The sequence below is a fragment of the Quercus robur genome, chromosome 5 (assembly GCF_932294415.1).
Source record: "Quercus robur chromosome 5, dhQueRobu3.1, whole genome shotgun sequence".
Lineage (NCBI taxonomy): Eukaryota > Viridiplantae > Streptophyta > Magnoliopsida > Fagales > Fagaceae > Quercus > Quercus robur.
Genome location: NC_065538.1, coordinates 83179632 through 83196511, shown reverse-complemented (window position 1 = coordinate 83196511; position 16880 = coordinate 83179632). Strand labels below are relative to the sequence as shown.

General features: G+C 30.6%; 1 protein-coding gene and 1 pseudogene across 1 annotated transcript in view; one reads left to right on the top strand and one right to left on the bottom strand.

Moving 5' to 3' along the window:
* Nucleotides 1–3186: 3186 nt before the first annotated feature.
* The window catches only part of LOC126728841 (ferric reduction oxidase 6-like), a 56884-nt gene continuing 43190 nt past the window's right edge, over nucleotides 3187–16880 (bottom strand). The window contains exons 2-3 of the mRNA XM_050434602.1: nucleotides 3732–3987; nucleotides 3187–3633 (exon numbers count right to left, since the gene is read on the bottom strand). Coding sequence (XP_050290559.1) covers nucleotides 3187–3633; nucleotides 3732–3987 — 703 coding nt within the window. The remainder of the gene's footprint in view (nucleotides 3634–3731; nucleotides 3988–16880) is intronic.
* Nucleotides 15480–15602, top strand: LOC126732031 (U6atac minor spliceosomal RNA; annotated as a pseudogene).

Sequence of the window (16880 nt, the reverse complement as noted above, 5' to 3'; positions counted from 1 at the left end):
AGGCTTGGTGGAGATATTAGTTAGCTAATCTTGTGAGTAGGCAACTCATAGCTGTAAATTAAGTACCTTGAAGCAAATGATCATGAAAGAAGTGGTAATCAATCACAATATGTTTAGTATGCATATGAAAGACATCATTGTGGGTATCTTAACAGCATTTCAATGGTCACAGTGGATTGAGGTCTCTATTAGACAATCAACTCCAAGATCTTGTAGGAACCAATGCAACCAAAGAGCTTGGTTGTGGACTTGTGTTGCTAGCAAGTGCATGATATTTTGCCTCAATACTAGAAAGAGTAATGACAACTTTTTTCTTGTTGTGCAAAGAGATGAGGGAATCACCAAGAACTAAGCAATACCCTATAGTGGCCAATGGTCAGTGGGATTGCCTATCCAATCTGCATTTTAGTAAGCTGGAGAGTCAATGGAGAATGATAGGAAAAGTGAAATTTATGGAACATGGTGTCTTTCAAATACTGGAGGACTCTGGGAACATCAGCATATTGAGAGGACCGTTTTGCAACCATGAATTGACTAACATTCTAGATTACATGGGAAATATCTAGGCAATGAGATAGATTAGACTCCCAACTAGCTATCTATAGAGGGTAGCATGAAGAAGAGGTTCTCCACTAAGTATGCCATGTTAAAAGATTGAATTTCTTATTGTATAAAATAGCATAAAATATTATACAAGGGACTATTTTATAAAGAAAGAGGTTCTCCAATGTGAGTGTAATAAAAGTAAATGTAATACAATAATACAAAAATCTCAAAGCCCGTTGAGCTTGTATTGTAACAAAATGTATCTTATTTATCCATTTGTTACTCTTTTATTCTCCTTTTAAGAGCTTAGAGGTTAGAATAAATAATTCCACTATCATCTCTAGAATCCCCATTAAAGATCAAGGAACCCAATCTATATATTACTAAAAGCTAAAGCATAGCGTTTAATACTGCTGCCTGCTGTTCTCACGTTGCGTCACATCAGTTGTCACGTCATTCTTTTTTTTTCTTTTTTTTTAAATATAATTTTTCCTACAATTTTAAAATAATTTTTACAATTTTCACCGTTTTAAATGCTGTCCACTACTTATTTATTTACTTCCACTATCACCCTATAATAAATCTGTATAATTAATCTAGCCCATTTCTTATTTATTTAGTTTCCCTATCAGGCCCATCCCAAAGCTTTTTCAGTTCAGTTTTAGGGTTTTGTGTGAACCTTTTCAGCTTAAAGGAAAAAAAAAAAAAAAAAAAAAAAAAAAAAAAAAAAAAAAAACCCTAAAGCTTTTCAAATTTTCTTATAATTGTTTTTAACATTTTTTTTTTAATATTTACACTTCTCCAACCTTCCTCTCTCCCTTACCATTTCATCTCCTCACTACTTCTTCAATCTTTCTCCCTCCCTTACATTTTCATCTCCCCACTACCCTCTACATTAATATCATTCTTCCTCTTTCCCTTCATCTTCCTTTATTTTTGTCTCTTCTTATTCACACCCTCTTACTATAAATTTGATATTATCTCTTCTATTCTATGCATAATTTTCCCTCACAAAAAAAAAAAGGCTCTCTCTCTCTCTCTCTCTCTCTCTCTCTCTCTCTCTCTCTCTAAATTTTTTGGTGGATTTTTTTTAAATTTTTCTTGCATTTCTACTTTAGGTTGATAATTTTTTATATTCTTTAAAACTCTATTTTGGGTTAATGCAATTTAGTTTTTTTTTTTTTAAATTGTTGTTGTTGTTGTTGTTGTTGTTGTGTTTTTTTTTTTTTTTTTTCCTCTTTGATTGTTAAATGTTATCCTATTGCGTTCTAAAGAATTAAATATAGCATATAAAAATATAATATTATTCTATTACATAGCATGATTTGGATAATTCGGTATTTATTCTGTTACATAGCATGATTTTTTATAGTGCTCAATTTAGATGTTAAACTATGAGACTTTACTAATTTTTGTTTATTTTCTAATCCTTTTTGGTGGACAAAGTACTCTTAATAATTGTATTAGAAGTACTCTATAATGCCATTTATTTAAAGAAAAGCAAAGGTTAGCCAAATGAAAATAATCGGATAGGCAACAAATTTTAACTTTTGCAATTTTATTTTTATTATTATTATTTTATAACAATGCATGTATAGAAATTTAATTCTTAGATTTTGCTAATAATTTTTTATTTGATAATTGTTTATTTGATAATCTATTAAGGTTATTTTCTTTGTAAAAATTATAATTTTGGCCGCCCAAAAAATATTAAAACAAAATTTTATCCTAATATTGGTTCAATTAATCATTGTTAAGTTTTATTAATTGTTTTTAGTTTACAATTTTTTAGTGTTTTGGATTGTTCCTATATTACATCTATGATTGTTCCTATAATAAATAAAAATATAATTACGAAATACATTTCTCATTATTAGATTAGTTTAAATGGTAAAAAAAAATTTAATAAAACCACCATAAAAATAATTATCACGCGCAACGCGCGGGTTCGCGACTAGTAATAATAACTTAAAAGTGCAGATACACATACATATAATTGTATGTATATTGTTATTAATATTTATTCATATCAATAGAGAGTATTTAGCGTCTAAGATAATTTATTACATTAAGGGGAAGATGAGATGATGAAGGTGGTGCCTACAGATTGAAACTATGGCTGTTGAAATGGAAGATTGGATGATGGCGTTGTCTCCTAATATTTTGTGACCTGATTTCTTTAGCAACACTTGTCTGAAGACTTGGAGGACCGCACACAATAACACCAACATCAACGTAGCCCCATTTCTCTGATATATCCCCAAAGATATTTGCAACATGACAAAGGAAAGGAAATCAAGAAAGCCGCTGGTGTAGTACAATTAAAGAGATTAAACTTTGTTATTAAGATTTTTTTTTTTTTCATGTTTCTTTTAGTTTTACTCCATCCATTTATGTCAAATATTTTGTCACAGGTTATCCTAAGCTTGGTAAATAGAGGAGGGTTGTGGTAGATTGATGACTTATGTGAAATTTAGTCACTATAGACATGTACACATTAAGGTGTCCCTTACAAGTAAAAATACATGTGTCCAACCTTGACTAGTCTATTGTTGCTGTTGGGACTAAATTTGGTTGTCGTCATCATCATTGTTGTTCTTGTTGTTATATTATTCTTTTAATTTATGTTTTGAACAAAAGTTAAGATGCAATACCTTTGAAGTCTGGTCTCGAACCATAATAAGTATTGATTGAACTTGCATGTTTTTGCTGATATGAATCTGTGTGAACTACAATTTCATTATGTTGCATCTTCTCAACCATTATCCTATTATCCTTGCATGCCTCCTTTGTTGCATTTCGTCTTTCCCAAAGATGCCACAAACCAACCACAACACCCCCAAAGATAAAGACACTTGCAAGCATGCAGATTAAAAGGAGAAGCCCTTTGTACCACCAAGGAAATATGTCATAAGGGTTTATGTAGAAAGTATCCAGTAAATACAGTAAGATAACAAAGCCTAGTGTAGATGAGATAACATATAGTCCAGACCATATATTATTTCCTGTACCAACCAAAACTGACATGCTGCAACTGTTAGACATAGGAGGAGGAGAGTTTGTAGCCTCGTGTACTTGACCCTCTTCCTGCAAATAAATAACAGCTATTAAAAGTCACAACATGAACATGATAACTTTAAATACAAAATGAAATAACAAGGGTTTGAGAGCATTACTAAGCATACCAGTGGAGGTTGTGATTCTTGAGTGACAAAAATGTGAATCTCAATATTTAGTTTATCCAAAAAAAATGGACAAATTAATTCCATATCATTAGTAGAAAGAAGAGGAAGCTCGTTTGATCTTTTCATAGCCCAAACAATCAAGATGTTTTGAGGCAAACAAGGTTTTCCTTCCCTAGTATGATGGAGAATGTCACTCAAGATAGCCAAAAAAGGTGAAATTCCTACGCCACCTGCAACTAAAATAAGGTTTTCATACCTAGAGAATCAAATGGTGAAGTTAGTTCTTAAAATAGAAGATAATATGAAACTTAAAATTAAGCTTGATATCTAGTAAATTCTAGTGAAATTAACCGTTTGGGTGCATACATCAAGTGATATGGTAATTCATGCCCATAAGGCCCCTCAACAGATGCTGTTATCCTTGTTCGAGGCCGAAGATGCAGGTCAACTTCAGAACTATTCAAGATATTTTCTCTGAGCTTTTCTGTCCATTCCCCAATAACCTTAATGAGAACGGATAGATGATATTTACCATCCAGAGGACTAGATGAAACACTGAAAGGATGCCACTGCAGCCAAGATAATTCCCGAACTTGAAGGAAAATAAAACTAAGGGCATTGTACTGCAGATCTACATCATTGAGGAAAAGTGTCACAGCTATGGTAACAACATAAAAACAAGCAAACTACAAATTTATGGGAAACTAGTATTACTTGCAGGTTTTAGAAGCACCAATTCCACAGTTCCACAAGGAAGGCACTTGATTGAAATAATATCAATAGTCTTTCGTGATTGGCAGAATCTCAGAAAGCGGTCTAGAATGAAAATAAATATTCCTCCGGCAGATACACAGAACAAGAAATGCCCAACATGCAAAGCTAAAAAGATAATAAAGATTACATATAGTTGATGAGTGTAGAAGAATAACTCAAACTTCTTCTTTCTCATTGGATGAAGTGATGTCATCCACATCAGTAAACCAGCTGCCAGACTTATAACACCTGGAAAATGAGAAACACCGAGATCTACCCACTGAAACATCTGCATCAAACAATTAGCGTCATCTTCATATGACCTTATATTTCTTTCCATGAAGGTATTCTTAGATACATTCTATGAAGGAAGAAAAAGCATAAGGTTTAGGACATTGACAAGGGTTACAAAGGAGATGGGTTTCTTGTCTTTCTTTTGTGATGCTACTCAATGACTTAACTTACCTTTCATTTAAGTCTTGAAGAAGATGATGAAATTAGTTACAACCTAGTTCTACACAATTTAGAAATGGCTTGGACGGAAATTGGAACCAATTTTGTGTGATGAGCATCAAATTAATTAGAGATACATATAAACCCATATCAGCTTGGCTTCTTCCAAAATCAAGGAAGCATTCTGATCCATGCATGCATACAAAAATACCAAGCACTACATAAGCTAAAAGATTATGACTACAAGCCAAGACTAAGGGTGCGTTTAGATATCACTTATTTTGCTAAAAACTAAAAACTGAAAACAATAAAAAAAATTACTGTTCACTATGAGGTTATTGTTCATATGCCTTGATGCACTGTTCATGTCCCATGAACAGTGCACCAGGTGTTGGCTCAAAAAAAAAAAAAAAAGGCTAAAACGCATCTACATAAAAACACAGACGCAATCCAAACGCTTTCTAAAGGGACTCACTTCTATGCTCATGTTTTTATATATTTATTTTTATCATGAACTAGTTAGAATCATGAATGTTTTGTCATGTGAATAAGACAACATGGACAGAAGCCAAAGGCCATCAAACAAGTCAGGTCAATGACTTGTAAATTAGCAGTTTGCTTTCATAGTTTGTGTGTGCTAAGTAATTATTAGCGGCCATATGATTGAATCAAGAAGAAGATATATTAAAAGGAAAAAAATGAAGAAGATATTTGTAGCAACAACCAATATACAATCACTAGAAGGCCTTAGCAAGAATATCAATATGATCTATCCAATGATTAGGAGTTGTTGAAGTAGAAGAATTTGCATCATAACATAAAGGTTGTCAATAGGTATTTTAACCACAAAACAATCACAAAATCCCATTCTAGAATTGTATAGTGTTGTGCTTGTGTCTTTGAACAATCACTATGTTATCTATATTTATATATATCGAAAAACTGAAGTATAGTATTTATTATTACTATACTCTAATTAAGCCACATCAGCAGTCATATCATTAACATTTTTTTCCCAATTTTTATATGATTTTTTAACATTTAAAGTGAATTTAAAACCCTATCAAATACAATCAAAATATCATATTTATCTTATTTTTAACTATTCTTATTTATTATTAAATTTTCAATTCCATTTTACCTTTTCATATCCCCACTACTCTCTACCTTAACTTTCTTCAACCTTTCTCATTCCATTTTAACTTTTCATATCTTTACTACTCTCTACTTTAATATCACTATTTTTCTATCCCTTTATCTTCCTTAATTTTTGAATCTTCTTATTTTTATTCTTATCCTCATACTATACATTTGTCATTCTTTTTCTCACATATTCCATGCATAATTTTCTATTTTTTCTACACACAAAAGGCTCTCTCTCTCTCTCTCTCTCTCTCCCCTTTAGGTTGATGAACTTTTGTATTCTTTAGAATTCTCCTTTGTGTTGATATGATTTAGTTTTGTGTTTTATGTTGTAATCTTTTTTTAGTCTCATTGATTGTTAAATGTGATCCTATTGAATTATAAAGATAGTATTTAAAAATATAATGTTATTTTATATAGCATAACTAAAATAATTTGGTGTTATTTCTATACATTTCATTTTTACTATTTTTCTTCTCATCTTATTTTATTCAAATATTTAAATTCAGCAACATCCTCTGTATCATTAAATTATTTATATTTTTTTTTCTCATTTTTGTAAAATTAAACATATAATATTTTATTTAAATTCAAAAAATAAAAAATTTTCTTATAAAGTCTTCCCATGAGATGTTACAATGTATCAATGGAAAAATGAAATACAAAACAAATTCCAATTTTGAAACACTAAATTAAAAAAAAAAAATTATATATATGAAACCAAACATAATATGAAAAAACTAATAGTTATGGATATACTAACTTAATGGAAGCAAAATAGAGTGAAAAAAAAAAAAAAAAAAACGTTATAGTACATATTTAGTACATTAAAGTTATCATCAAGTTTGGAAAAACAATAAGATGCCAATGGAGAGAGAGAGAGAGAGAGAGAGAGAGAGAGAGAGAGAGAGAGAGAGAGAGAGAGAGAGAGAGAGAGAGAGAGAGAGAGAGAGAGAGAGAGAGAGAGAGAGAGAGAGAGAGTGTCTGTGTGTGTGTGTGTGTGTGTGTCTATTTGTAACCGTTAATTAGAAAACAATGAGACTGACAAGAGGAGTAGAGAATAAAATAGAGAACCTTATGGAGGACATCAAAAACTTTACTTTTACTTTTATTTTGGTCTTTTTTTTTTTATTTTTTTTTTTTTTTTTTTGCATCTCTTCTTTAGGCTAATGAATTTTTGTATTCTTCATAATTCTACTTTGGGTTGATACAATTTATTGTGTTTTAAGTTGTTATCTTTTTTATTCTCTTTGATTGTTAAATGTTATTCTATTACATTATAAATATAGTATATAAGAATATAATGTTATTCTATTACATAGCATAACTAAAATAATTTAGTGTTTATTGCTATACATTTCAGTTTTACTATTTTTCTTTTTATCTTATTTTATTCAAAATTTAAATTCAGCCATATTCTCCATATTATTACATTTTTATCATTTTTTAAAAACTAAAAATATATAATAATTTACTTAAATTCAAATATATATATATATATTTCTCATAAATTCTTCCCATAAAACGTTACAATGCATTAATAGAAAAATAGAATCCAAAACGCATGCTATTTTAGAAACACTAAATTTATAATAATAATAATAGTAGTAGTAGTAATAGTAGGAGTAGAAGTAGAAGAATATCAAACCAAACATATCATACAACAAACTAATAGTTATGGTCCTAAAAAAAAAAAAAAAAAAAAAAAAAAAAAAAGCCTAATAGTTATGGATATATTAACTTCATGGCAGCAAAATTGAATGAAAAAAAATAAATAAATAAAGGTTACAGTGAATATTTAGTACATAAGTATTATCATCAAATTTGAGAAAACAATAGGATGTTAACGGAGAGAGAGAGAGAGAGAGAGAGAGAGAGAGAGAGAGAGAGAGAGAGAGAGAGAGAGAGAGAGAGAGAGAGAGAGAGAGAGAGAGAGAGAGCATCAAATGTTTTTTTTTTTTTTTGAGAAACAAGTGTCAATTGAATAAATTAATTAGTAACCGTTATTTAAAAAACAAAGAGGCTGATAGTTGAAGGAGTAAAAAATTAATTAAAGATGACCTTACGAATGTCATTAAAAACTTTATAGTGCAAATAAATAAATTGTTAAATTCATTTAATTAAATCATATAATCAAAAATTAAATACAATCATACAAAATTTAAACCTAAAACTAATCAAACTCTAATCTAGAAAACCATATTTATTATCAAACCTAAAAGGAAGATATTCTTCAGTAATAATAGAAATACATAAGAAATAAAGATTGAAAATTTCAAAATCCCTTTTTTTGACATCTCATTTAACATTATTTATATATAATAAAAATATTAAAAAAAAATCCTTAAATGGTTATATTCTTCACACAACATGACTTTTTTTTTTTTTTTTTTTTACAAGATAAAAATTCTACTCTATCCTAATTTAAGTATATATATGTGTGAAACTCTCTCCTAGAAACTTGAACCCCAGCCCTTTCCCTCTACAAACCATGACTTTTAATAACCTAATAAAATGTTCTAAGATTTTACCTCTCATTTAATGCCTCTGTTATGCAAATCATCAGCCAATAAAATATAATAATGGTAAAAACTGTTATGAATGAGATCATGAAAAAACTAATTAGTCACTATTATTATGGAATACATGTCTTAGTTTTTTATGCATCTAAGGAAATGGAATGTATAGAGTTTACTTATTAAGGTATATGTAAAGATTCACGTTAAAAAAATATGTAAAGGTTTTTTTGGAAAAAAAAAAATATATGTAAGGTTTTATTAACTTAAAAGACAATAACCACTTCTTAATAACTACAATAGTCGTTACTCTATAAATCACACACAACACTATATTTAATACCCTAAACAACTTATAAATTACAACCCCTGAAAGAGAATCGTCAAATTTTTTAGACAACATCAAAATAAGGTATAAGAATTTTAATTTTTAACTTCTATAGAAAAAAAATATTACCCACATTATTTTAACCTTTATGGAAAAGAAGGTTTATATGTAGAATGCAAAATGTGTTTAATTGACTTAGAGATGTAAAAACTAGTCAACCCACTATGATAAATTCAAGGTTTCAAAATTTAAATAAAACAATTCTACAATAGTAAAAAAATTATTTTGCAATGAATATGATTATGAAATGCATTACTCTTCATTAAATTAGTATAATAATAATAATAATGACCATGACTAGTTTGTATAATAAGAATGAATAAAGGCAGCCACCACATAACCATATTTTATAAGCCTGCTTTAGTTCCACTCAAAAACCTTAACTCTCTAGGTTGCATAGCTATATTTCACCCCGAAACCAACATGTTGCACCATCTCTGACCTCAAGCAGAACTGCTCAAGAATAAATCTATTTTTAAAACTCCCACCTAGTCCATCTTCCGTCAGGCTTCTGATCGAGCAACCGCTTCAACAAGAGCAACATGAAGGCCCAAGGCCGTTCTGTGAAACTACAGCCAATCTTTATGGAAGTCAAATAGCTATCTCTTCATTCCCATTATTTCTGTCCATAACTTAAAATTTTATTTCACTACTCTTGCATTGGAAACTGGCAATTCATGGTAATTTGTGCATATGAATAATAAATAAAATTTTTAACCAAAGAATTATGAATAAAACAGCCAAACCAGAAGGTAGCGGCATAAAGGATACCAATTTCAAAGAGGGTCAAATCAAATTAACAAAAATAACAGTTATTACTGATGCACAGCAGCTCCCCATCTGTAAGTCTTGAAACTCTTTGCTTTATTAAATAATTTCTCTAGTCTTCTTGTCATTCCCATTTTTCCAATTCAATTGCTGTTTCCCTTTCCTTTGCATTCTTTTTGCGTGTTTTTGTGTGTGTGTGTGTGTATATATATATATATATATATTTGTTTGCTTGCTAAAAGAAGAATATATTATATATATAAGGAAAAGAGAAACACATATGTATAAATATGGCTATGCACAAGAAAAAGAATTACACCATTAGCACTCACCTCGTCTAGGATGTGTTCCTCAATTGTCCATGCAATTGCATAGAATAGTCCATGGAGAGTAAACAATAGCATAGTGAGATGTCCAAGCCACACATGATATCTTGTTGCTTGCTCGAAAGGGATATCTATAAGGCGGAGAAGAACTGATCCCCTTGCAACCGGAAGAAACAAAAAAGCCAAGCAATATAATCCGATAGTACTAAAGCGAAGTCCCAGTCTTAACATGATGAAACAACTGAAAATTTCAAAAAAACTAGGAATCTCAACCAGTGAAACCAATTTTCATGTACTGAAGAAAAAGAGCTATAAAAAATTTAAAAGGAAAATGCACACTCTAAAGAATTTAAATTTTTCACTTTGCCCACTTGAGATAAGTTCCATTTGTCTCTTATAACCCACCTCCATTAAAAAAACAAGGGTAAATATATACATTTAATTTGCACCTCTATAACTTTTATCTTAGTTTCTTCAATACCTCATACAATCTGGAGACTTTATGATTAGGCCAGGTTTTGGATTTAATTCCTTTTGTTCTTCTTCCACATTTTTTTTAAATTATAAATACCACTTTTTGATTTCTTTTTTTATTTATGTTTTTTATGTTTTTAATTGTGAAAATAGAGAAGTGGGTCAGAGCATCTGCAATAGGCTCTTTAAAGCCTTTTTTGGAGAGCAAACACACCAAAAACACCCTTTAATAGCCTCTCTAACTCTAATTTTTTTTTTAGAGTTGCTATAGTAGCTTTCTTCAAGAAGAGAGCACTGTAGCAAATACTGTAGCAACTCCAAACATTTTTTTTCCCTCACTCTCTCTTTCGCTTCTCATTAGAAAACAAAGTTAGATGAATGCCAACTCTCTCTCTGCCGGCTGTGTGTGTGAAGTGAGCAAAGAGGAAAGAAAATAAAAACAGAAATGTAGACATAGAGGAGAAGTCAGAGAGTGGCTAGCTGTGTGTGTGTGAAGTGAGACGAAGAGGAAAGAAAATAAAAACAAAAATTTAGACACAAAGGAGAAGTCAAAAGATGTGTGGAGGAGAAACAAAAATGTAGATACATAGGGGAAGAGTGGGGTACGTGTGTGGAGGAGAAAAATGTACTTGAAAAAGTAAGTCGGTATAAGATAATTGTAACTGTTCACTCTCTAAATAGTACAAAATTTTGGAGAAACTGCTAGAGATGCTCTTATAGATGTTTAATGGAGATTATCTCAGGTGGGCAAAGGAAGGGAGTCAATTTCGTACTCGAGACCGTTTCAGTTTGGCCTAAAAAATGATATATTTCGATACCGGTCAACACCGGTGCACTGTTTCAGAATTACCGCTACATATTATTTATATATTTATTAGTCAAATTTTATATAATTTATTAACAAAACTTAATAGTTTCTTAAAATGTATGAAGATCTAATTACTACTTAGAGCATTCCTATCAGGTGTGCCAAATGCCAAATATTTGGCATTTGGCACACCAAACACTAAAAATAGACCATCATGAGGTGTGTTAAATGCCAAAAAATTTTGAGACATGTTACAATACAATCTCATTTTTGACATGGTATGGATGAAAATGACATTTGATTTTTATTATTTTTTATTCATCTTTCTCCCTCATCTCAAATAAAATTTCTCTTCATCTACACTTTCAGCCACACATTCACTGCCACACATTTTGTATTTTTTATATTGTTAGATTTTTAATGTTATTTTAATATTTGTAATTTTAATGTATAAAATTAAAAAATAGAAGATGTGATGTATGGTGAATTGTAAAATGTTATGTTAAAATAATAAAATAGCCTTTTTGGTATGTTAAAATAACATATTTATAGAACACCTAATGATAATGCTCTACTTATAAGAATAATAATCTCTTACATTGATTATAATATTTGTATTAAGAAGGATTGGAATCCAGTGCAATTCACCCAAGTCCCTCACTATTTTTTTTTTTTTTTTTTTTATCTTTACTTATTTACTTTTTATTATTTTTTATATTTAATGGTTGAGATTTAAAGTTACTTTTTGCAACTTTGAATCTCAACCATTCGTACCAATTGAATCAGGTGCACTGTCTCAATCAGTACTAGGAACATAGGACAACGTTTAGCTACAAAATTTGTTGTACCTTAAGGCTATAAACTCACTCAATAATATAAATACTACAACATATTTCGAAAATCTAACCGTTGAATTGCATGTTCTTTACGCCCTTAATACACATGTTAAATTTTGTGTCAATTGGATATCATTTACTATATGATCTATAAGATTATATTTTGTGCATAATTTTAAATTACAAAAACTTGTAATTGAAAAAATTTATTGATGAACTATTGATCTTTAGAAAAGGAAACATTTGAACAGTGAAGAAGCGGTGGCAACAGCAACTGGGAGTGGGTGATCGGCGCTGGGTTAGTGACTGGATATATATCAGTGAGCTGTGAGGATGACAGTGCAAGTTAACTTTTGAATTAATATTTTTTTTGGTGTTAACTTTTGAATCATGGATAAACAAGGTAAAAAGGAGGGGAAGTGTCAACTCTTAAATCAAAAGTAAGAAAGATGAAAACAGGCCTAATTTTAGGTGAGTTTAGTGTAATTTCTCTAAAAGTTTTGTAAAGATGACACAACTACAAAAACTGCTGAAGTGGAATGATCAACAGAAAACTAAGCAATATAAAAATAGTATATGGTTTCTATTTAAAAGCTATACAATAAAGTCATAAACAAAGTGGCACCCATTCAGCAAAAAAAAACCTTAGTAACACCCAACCCAACAAAATATCGTACCACAGATCTTAAGGGGATCCATGTCATCGGTTAATGTTCCTAAGATCACCGCAGTATAGACATAAACATCCCAAAAAACAAACACGATAAAGAGGATTATGCCAATCAATTCAGCAGCGGAAACAACCCCAAGTGGGCCATCCACAAGAACGGGAAAAGTCCACAATCGGAATCTTGGAGTCTTCTTCCTGAAATAGACGAAGTTTTTATGTGACTCCAATTTAAGCAAATATATTATGGGCAATATTATATTATTCCTTTTGCAGCTAACTATCGTATATCGTAAAAGCAAAATGAAAACATGTAAAAGGAGTGCATAGATTAAAAAAATACATACTCTTGTAGTTGTAGTTGGTCTTCCCCAGAGATTAGAAGATATTGAACAGCAAGAAAAGCAATAATGATAATTGGGCCGCTGTATAGCAGCAAATAACTCCCTGAAAATGCCCATTTTTAAGTCGAACTAATTTGAATGCGACAACGAGGTTGAAGTGTCCTTGCATGGGTTGCTCTCCTTTTTGTCATTCCTACAGGCTTTCATTCGTTGCACCAATCCAGTCAGCATAGAGTTCACTCCCGAAGTCTGTAGGAATGACAAAAAAGAGAGCAACCCATGCAAGGAATTAGGAATACAATCCACATGGTAAATTTAAGAACCCATTTAGCCAATGATACAAAGTTGATGTTTTTCTTGTTGTTGTTGGCATGAGCTACATTGGAATGAAGAAGAGGGTGAGAAGTGTGTAAAATGTCATCGACGGCCATGACTATGGGAACGAGGAAAAGGAATCAGCAGCGCGCAAAGCAGGGTGATGTTGTTATTGGAGATGATGATGGCCATTTTCATATGGAATTGTAAATATATATAGGCGAATTCAATTATAATTTTTAGGGTAAATTGTAAAGTAGACCCCTAATGTTTCGGGTTATTTGGATTTTACGTCCTGAAGTTTGAAAAATTAAATTTTACACTCTGAAATTTACTTCTAATAGTAAAATCAGCACATTCATTAGTGGGTTGTTGACATGTCTGTTAAGTGCCACATAAGCTAATGAAATATACTAGTTGATCCAATTAAAATATGACATATGGATAAAAAAAAATCCTCATCAGATAGATAACTTAAAAACTTTAAATAAATAAAATAAAAACTTTTTAAAAATAATTAAATAAAAACTTTTTTTAAAATAAGATAATTAATTTCCTTAGCAACTATCTACTGGGTTTCTTATGGGAATTATTCACTTTCTTAATGTCTTCTTTCCTTCCATTAAACTTAAGCCTTTGCTGGTAGAAGAGACGGCCCAACGAACTTTGAGATCTAAGGCGATATATTTAAATGGGGTCTTTTTATTATTAATTAAATAATATTTAACTAGTTTTCAATATCATAATTTTTATATAACAAAAATGCATTCTTTTTATCTTGTAATTTTTTTTTTTTTTTTTTTTGGGGAAGAAATGCTAAAACTATAACAAATTTTATTAAAAAAAACATACAAATGTTGTAGCAATGAATGTGATTAATGACACTTCAAGAAGTAAGAAACAAGTATGTGAATGAATGATGTTAGAGATATTATAAATTTTACAACATGATGCTTATAAAGATGTATCACTAAGTAATTTAAAAATGTATTTAATATGTTGCTGACGTCTACAAATCATATTAATTGTCATATCAATTTGTATAAAGGTTTTAAAGTAAACTTTATAATATTTTCTTATCTAAATTATTTCTTATAATTAATGACACATATTTGTAAGCCCTGTCTATTTAAAATTGTAATATTTCTAACATTACTTAATTTTTTTATACTTCTTAAAAGTAAAAGAGAAATATAAAACTAATTTTTTACCTCAATATCTCAAAAAAAAAAATTTAAAAAATATCTCAATTTTTAGGCTTTTCTCTGATAGGGCCATAGGGGCCCTAGGTGATTGCCTAAGGCCTAAGCCTAGGGCCGGCCTAGCTAGAGAAAATATTAGAAAATGTTCATTGAAATTTTATGAACATCAAGTACTTCTCATACAGCAACAATCAAACCAACAAAATATTAATAAAACACAAACTGATGTGTTCATCAAAGACAGAGGGAGAAAGTGTAGAGGAGATTAAGCCAGCGGCGGAGTAGAAAATAAAAAAATTTTAGTTATTTTTTGGTGAAAGAAGAAAAATTTTTTTAGTTGTCAACAAAAGGTCTTAATATTTAGCTGTCAACAAAAGGTCTTACCAGCACTCTTTTAGCACATAGCACAGTACCATTTTGCACAGTTTCACAGGCTGCATAGAAATAATATCTCCATCCCATTTTTTCCAAGGAAGTACCAAAGTGAAAAGACCAAAAAAGCCTTAAGTTGATGAAACTTATAAATGCTTTAAAGGGTAAAAAAGTGACTTCACAACCTATAGCACCACACACTTTTATGGGTATTAACCAAGCAACAAAATCAGAAGACTCTACAAAACCACCATCCAAATTAATGCAAAACAAAACCACTCAAACTCTATTCATTTATTTTTTTTCTTAATTTATAGTACACATAAAATAAGACATAGGTTCAACGACTTCTTGTATTGTAGTGTTTTTCAGGCCCACTGGCAGTGTTCGTAACAAGGAGATATGGTTGGCATCTCCCTGACAGGGACGGGGACGTCGGTAACGGCTTTCGAGCTTACGTGTACCTTCAGGACCACTAGGCCACTAGTGTTTTTGGACTTTTCTTCTGTCAATTCAACATTTAAAAATCGATTCGTGCCCGTCCTGCTAGCTGAAAACAGTCGCACACCGACAATGTTATTAACTGCCATGGTACACCTAACCTTAATAAGTATGGACAAAAAAAATAAATAAATAAAAAGTCATGCTAACGACTATCTTTATAGCACTGATTAATAATTTATTTTAGGAAAGTTTTGATACAACTTTTATAGGAAATGAAAAAAATTGTTTCATTTCCTATAAAAACTTTCTTTAAATAGATTATTAACCAGTGTTTTAAGGATACTCATTAGTATTTTCCGTAAATAAGTAGGGACAAAATAAACCCGTGTCTAACATGGAGAAAATTGAGTCTTGGGTCTCACATAATAAAAAATTGAGTAAATTAGAGAAAAAGCATGACATGACTTGTAAGAAAAAATTGGACAAATTTATCCTCTTAATATGGGACATGGTTGGCAGTGGCTGGGGGCCTTTTTTTCCCTTGGATAAAATTGCTCTCTTGACATATTTTGCTCTTTTTTCAATTTTTATTTTCTACCAAATTTTATTTTACCAATATTTTACTATCCATTTTCTTTTATTTTATCAATATCAAACTAAAATTTTGTGATAATTTGTTGTATTATAATACAATTTGTAATTTTTATTTGAGTTAATTACATATTGCCCACTTGTGGTTTAGTCCAAATTTAAATTGCTTATTTATGGTTTAAAAATTGTCACTTTATTACTTAAAGTTACCTCCGTTAGACTACCGTAACCCACCTCTGATACTTCTGTTAGAAAAACACTTTTTTATGTGAAAATAAAATACAAAATGAATCAAAAGGTTAGGGTTTGAAATTTTTTGCAAAAATGAATGAACAATTGTAAGACGCATGAAATTTCCAATTATCTAGGCTATCTCTCAAAAATGGCTTTCACAGCCACCTCCTCTCCTCGTCCATCCTTAGTCCTCACCAATGTTTTACACCCATCTCCAAACTGGCCACCACCACCAGCACCATAAAAAAAAAAAAAAAAAAAAAAAAAAAAACCAATGTGGAAATACAACCCTTGAAGGAGAAGTTGCATGCTTGATTTGAAAACGAAAGACAACAAGAGAGTGCTTTTGGAGACCTGAAGATCAGCCAAGCATGAAGAGTGATGGATATACCCATCTGTTTTTTCTCTCTCTCTCTAGGTAATTTTCAGCCATACTACTCCATCAACTACTGGCCAAATCCATATCGTTGTAGTCCTTTAGATAGGAGCGTAGCCAGAAATTTTTGGTTGGAGGG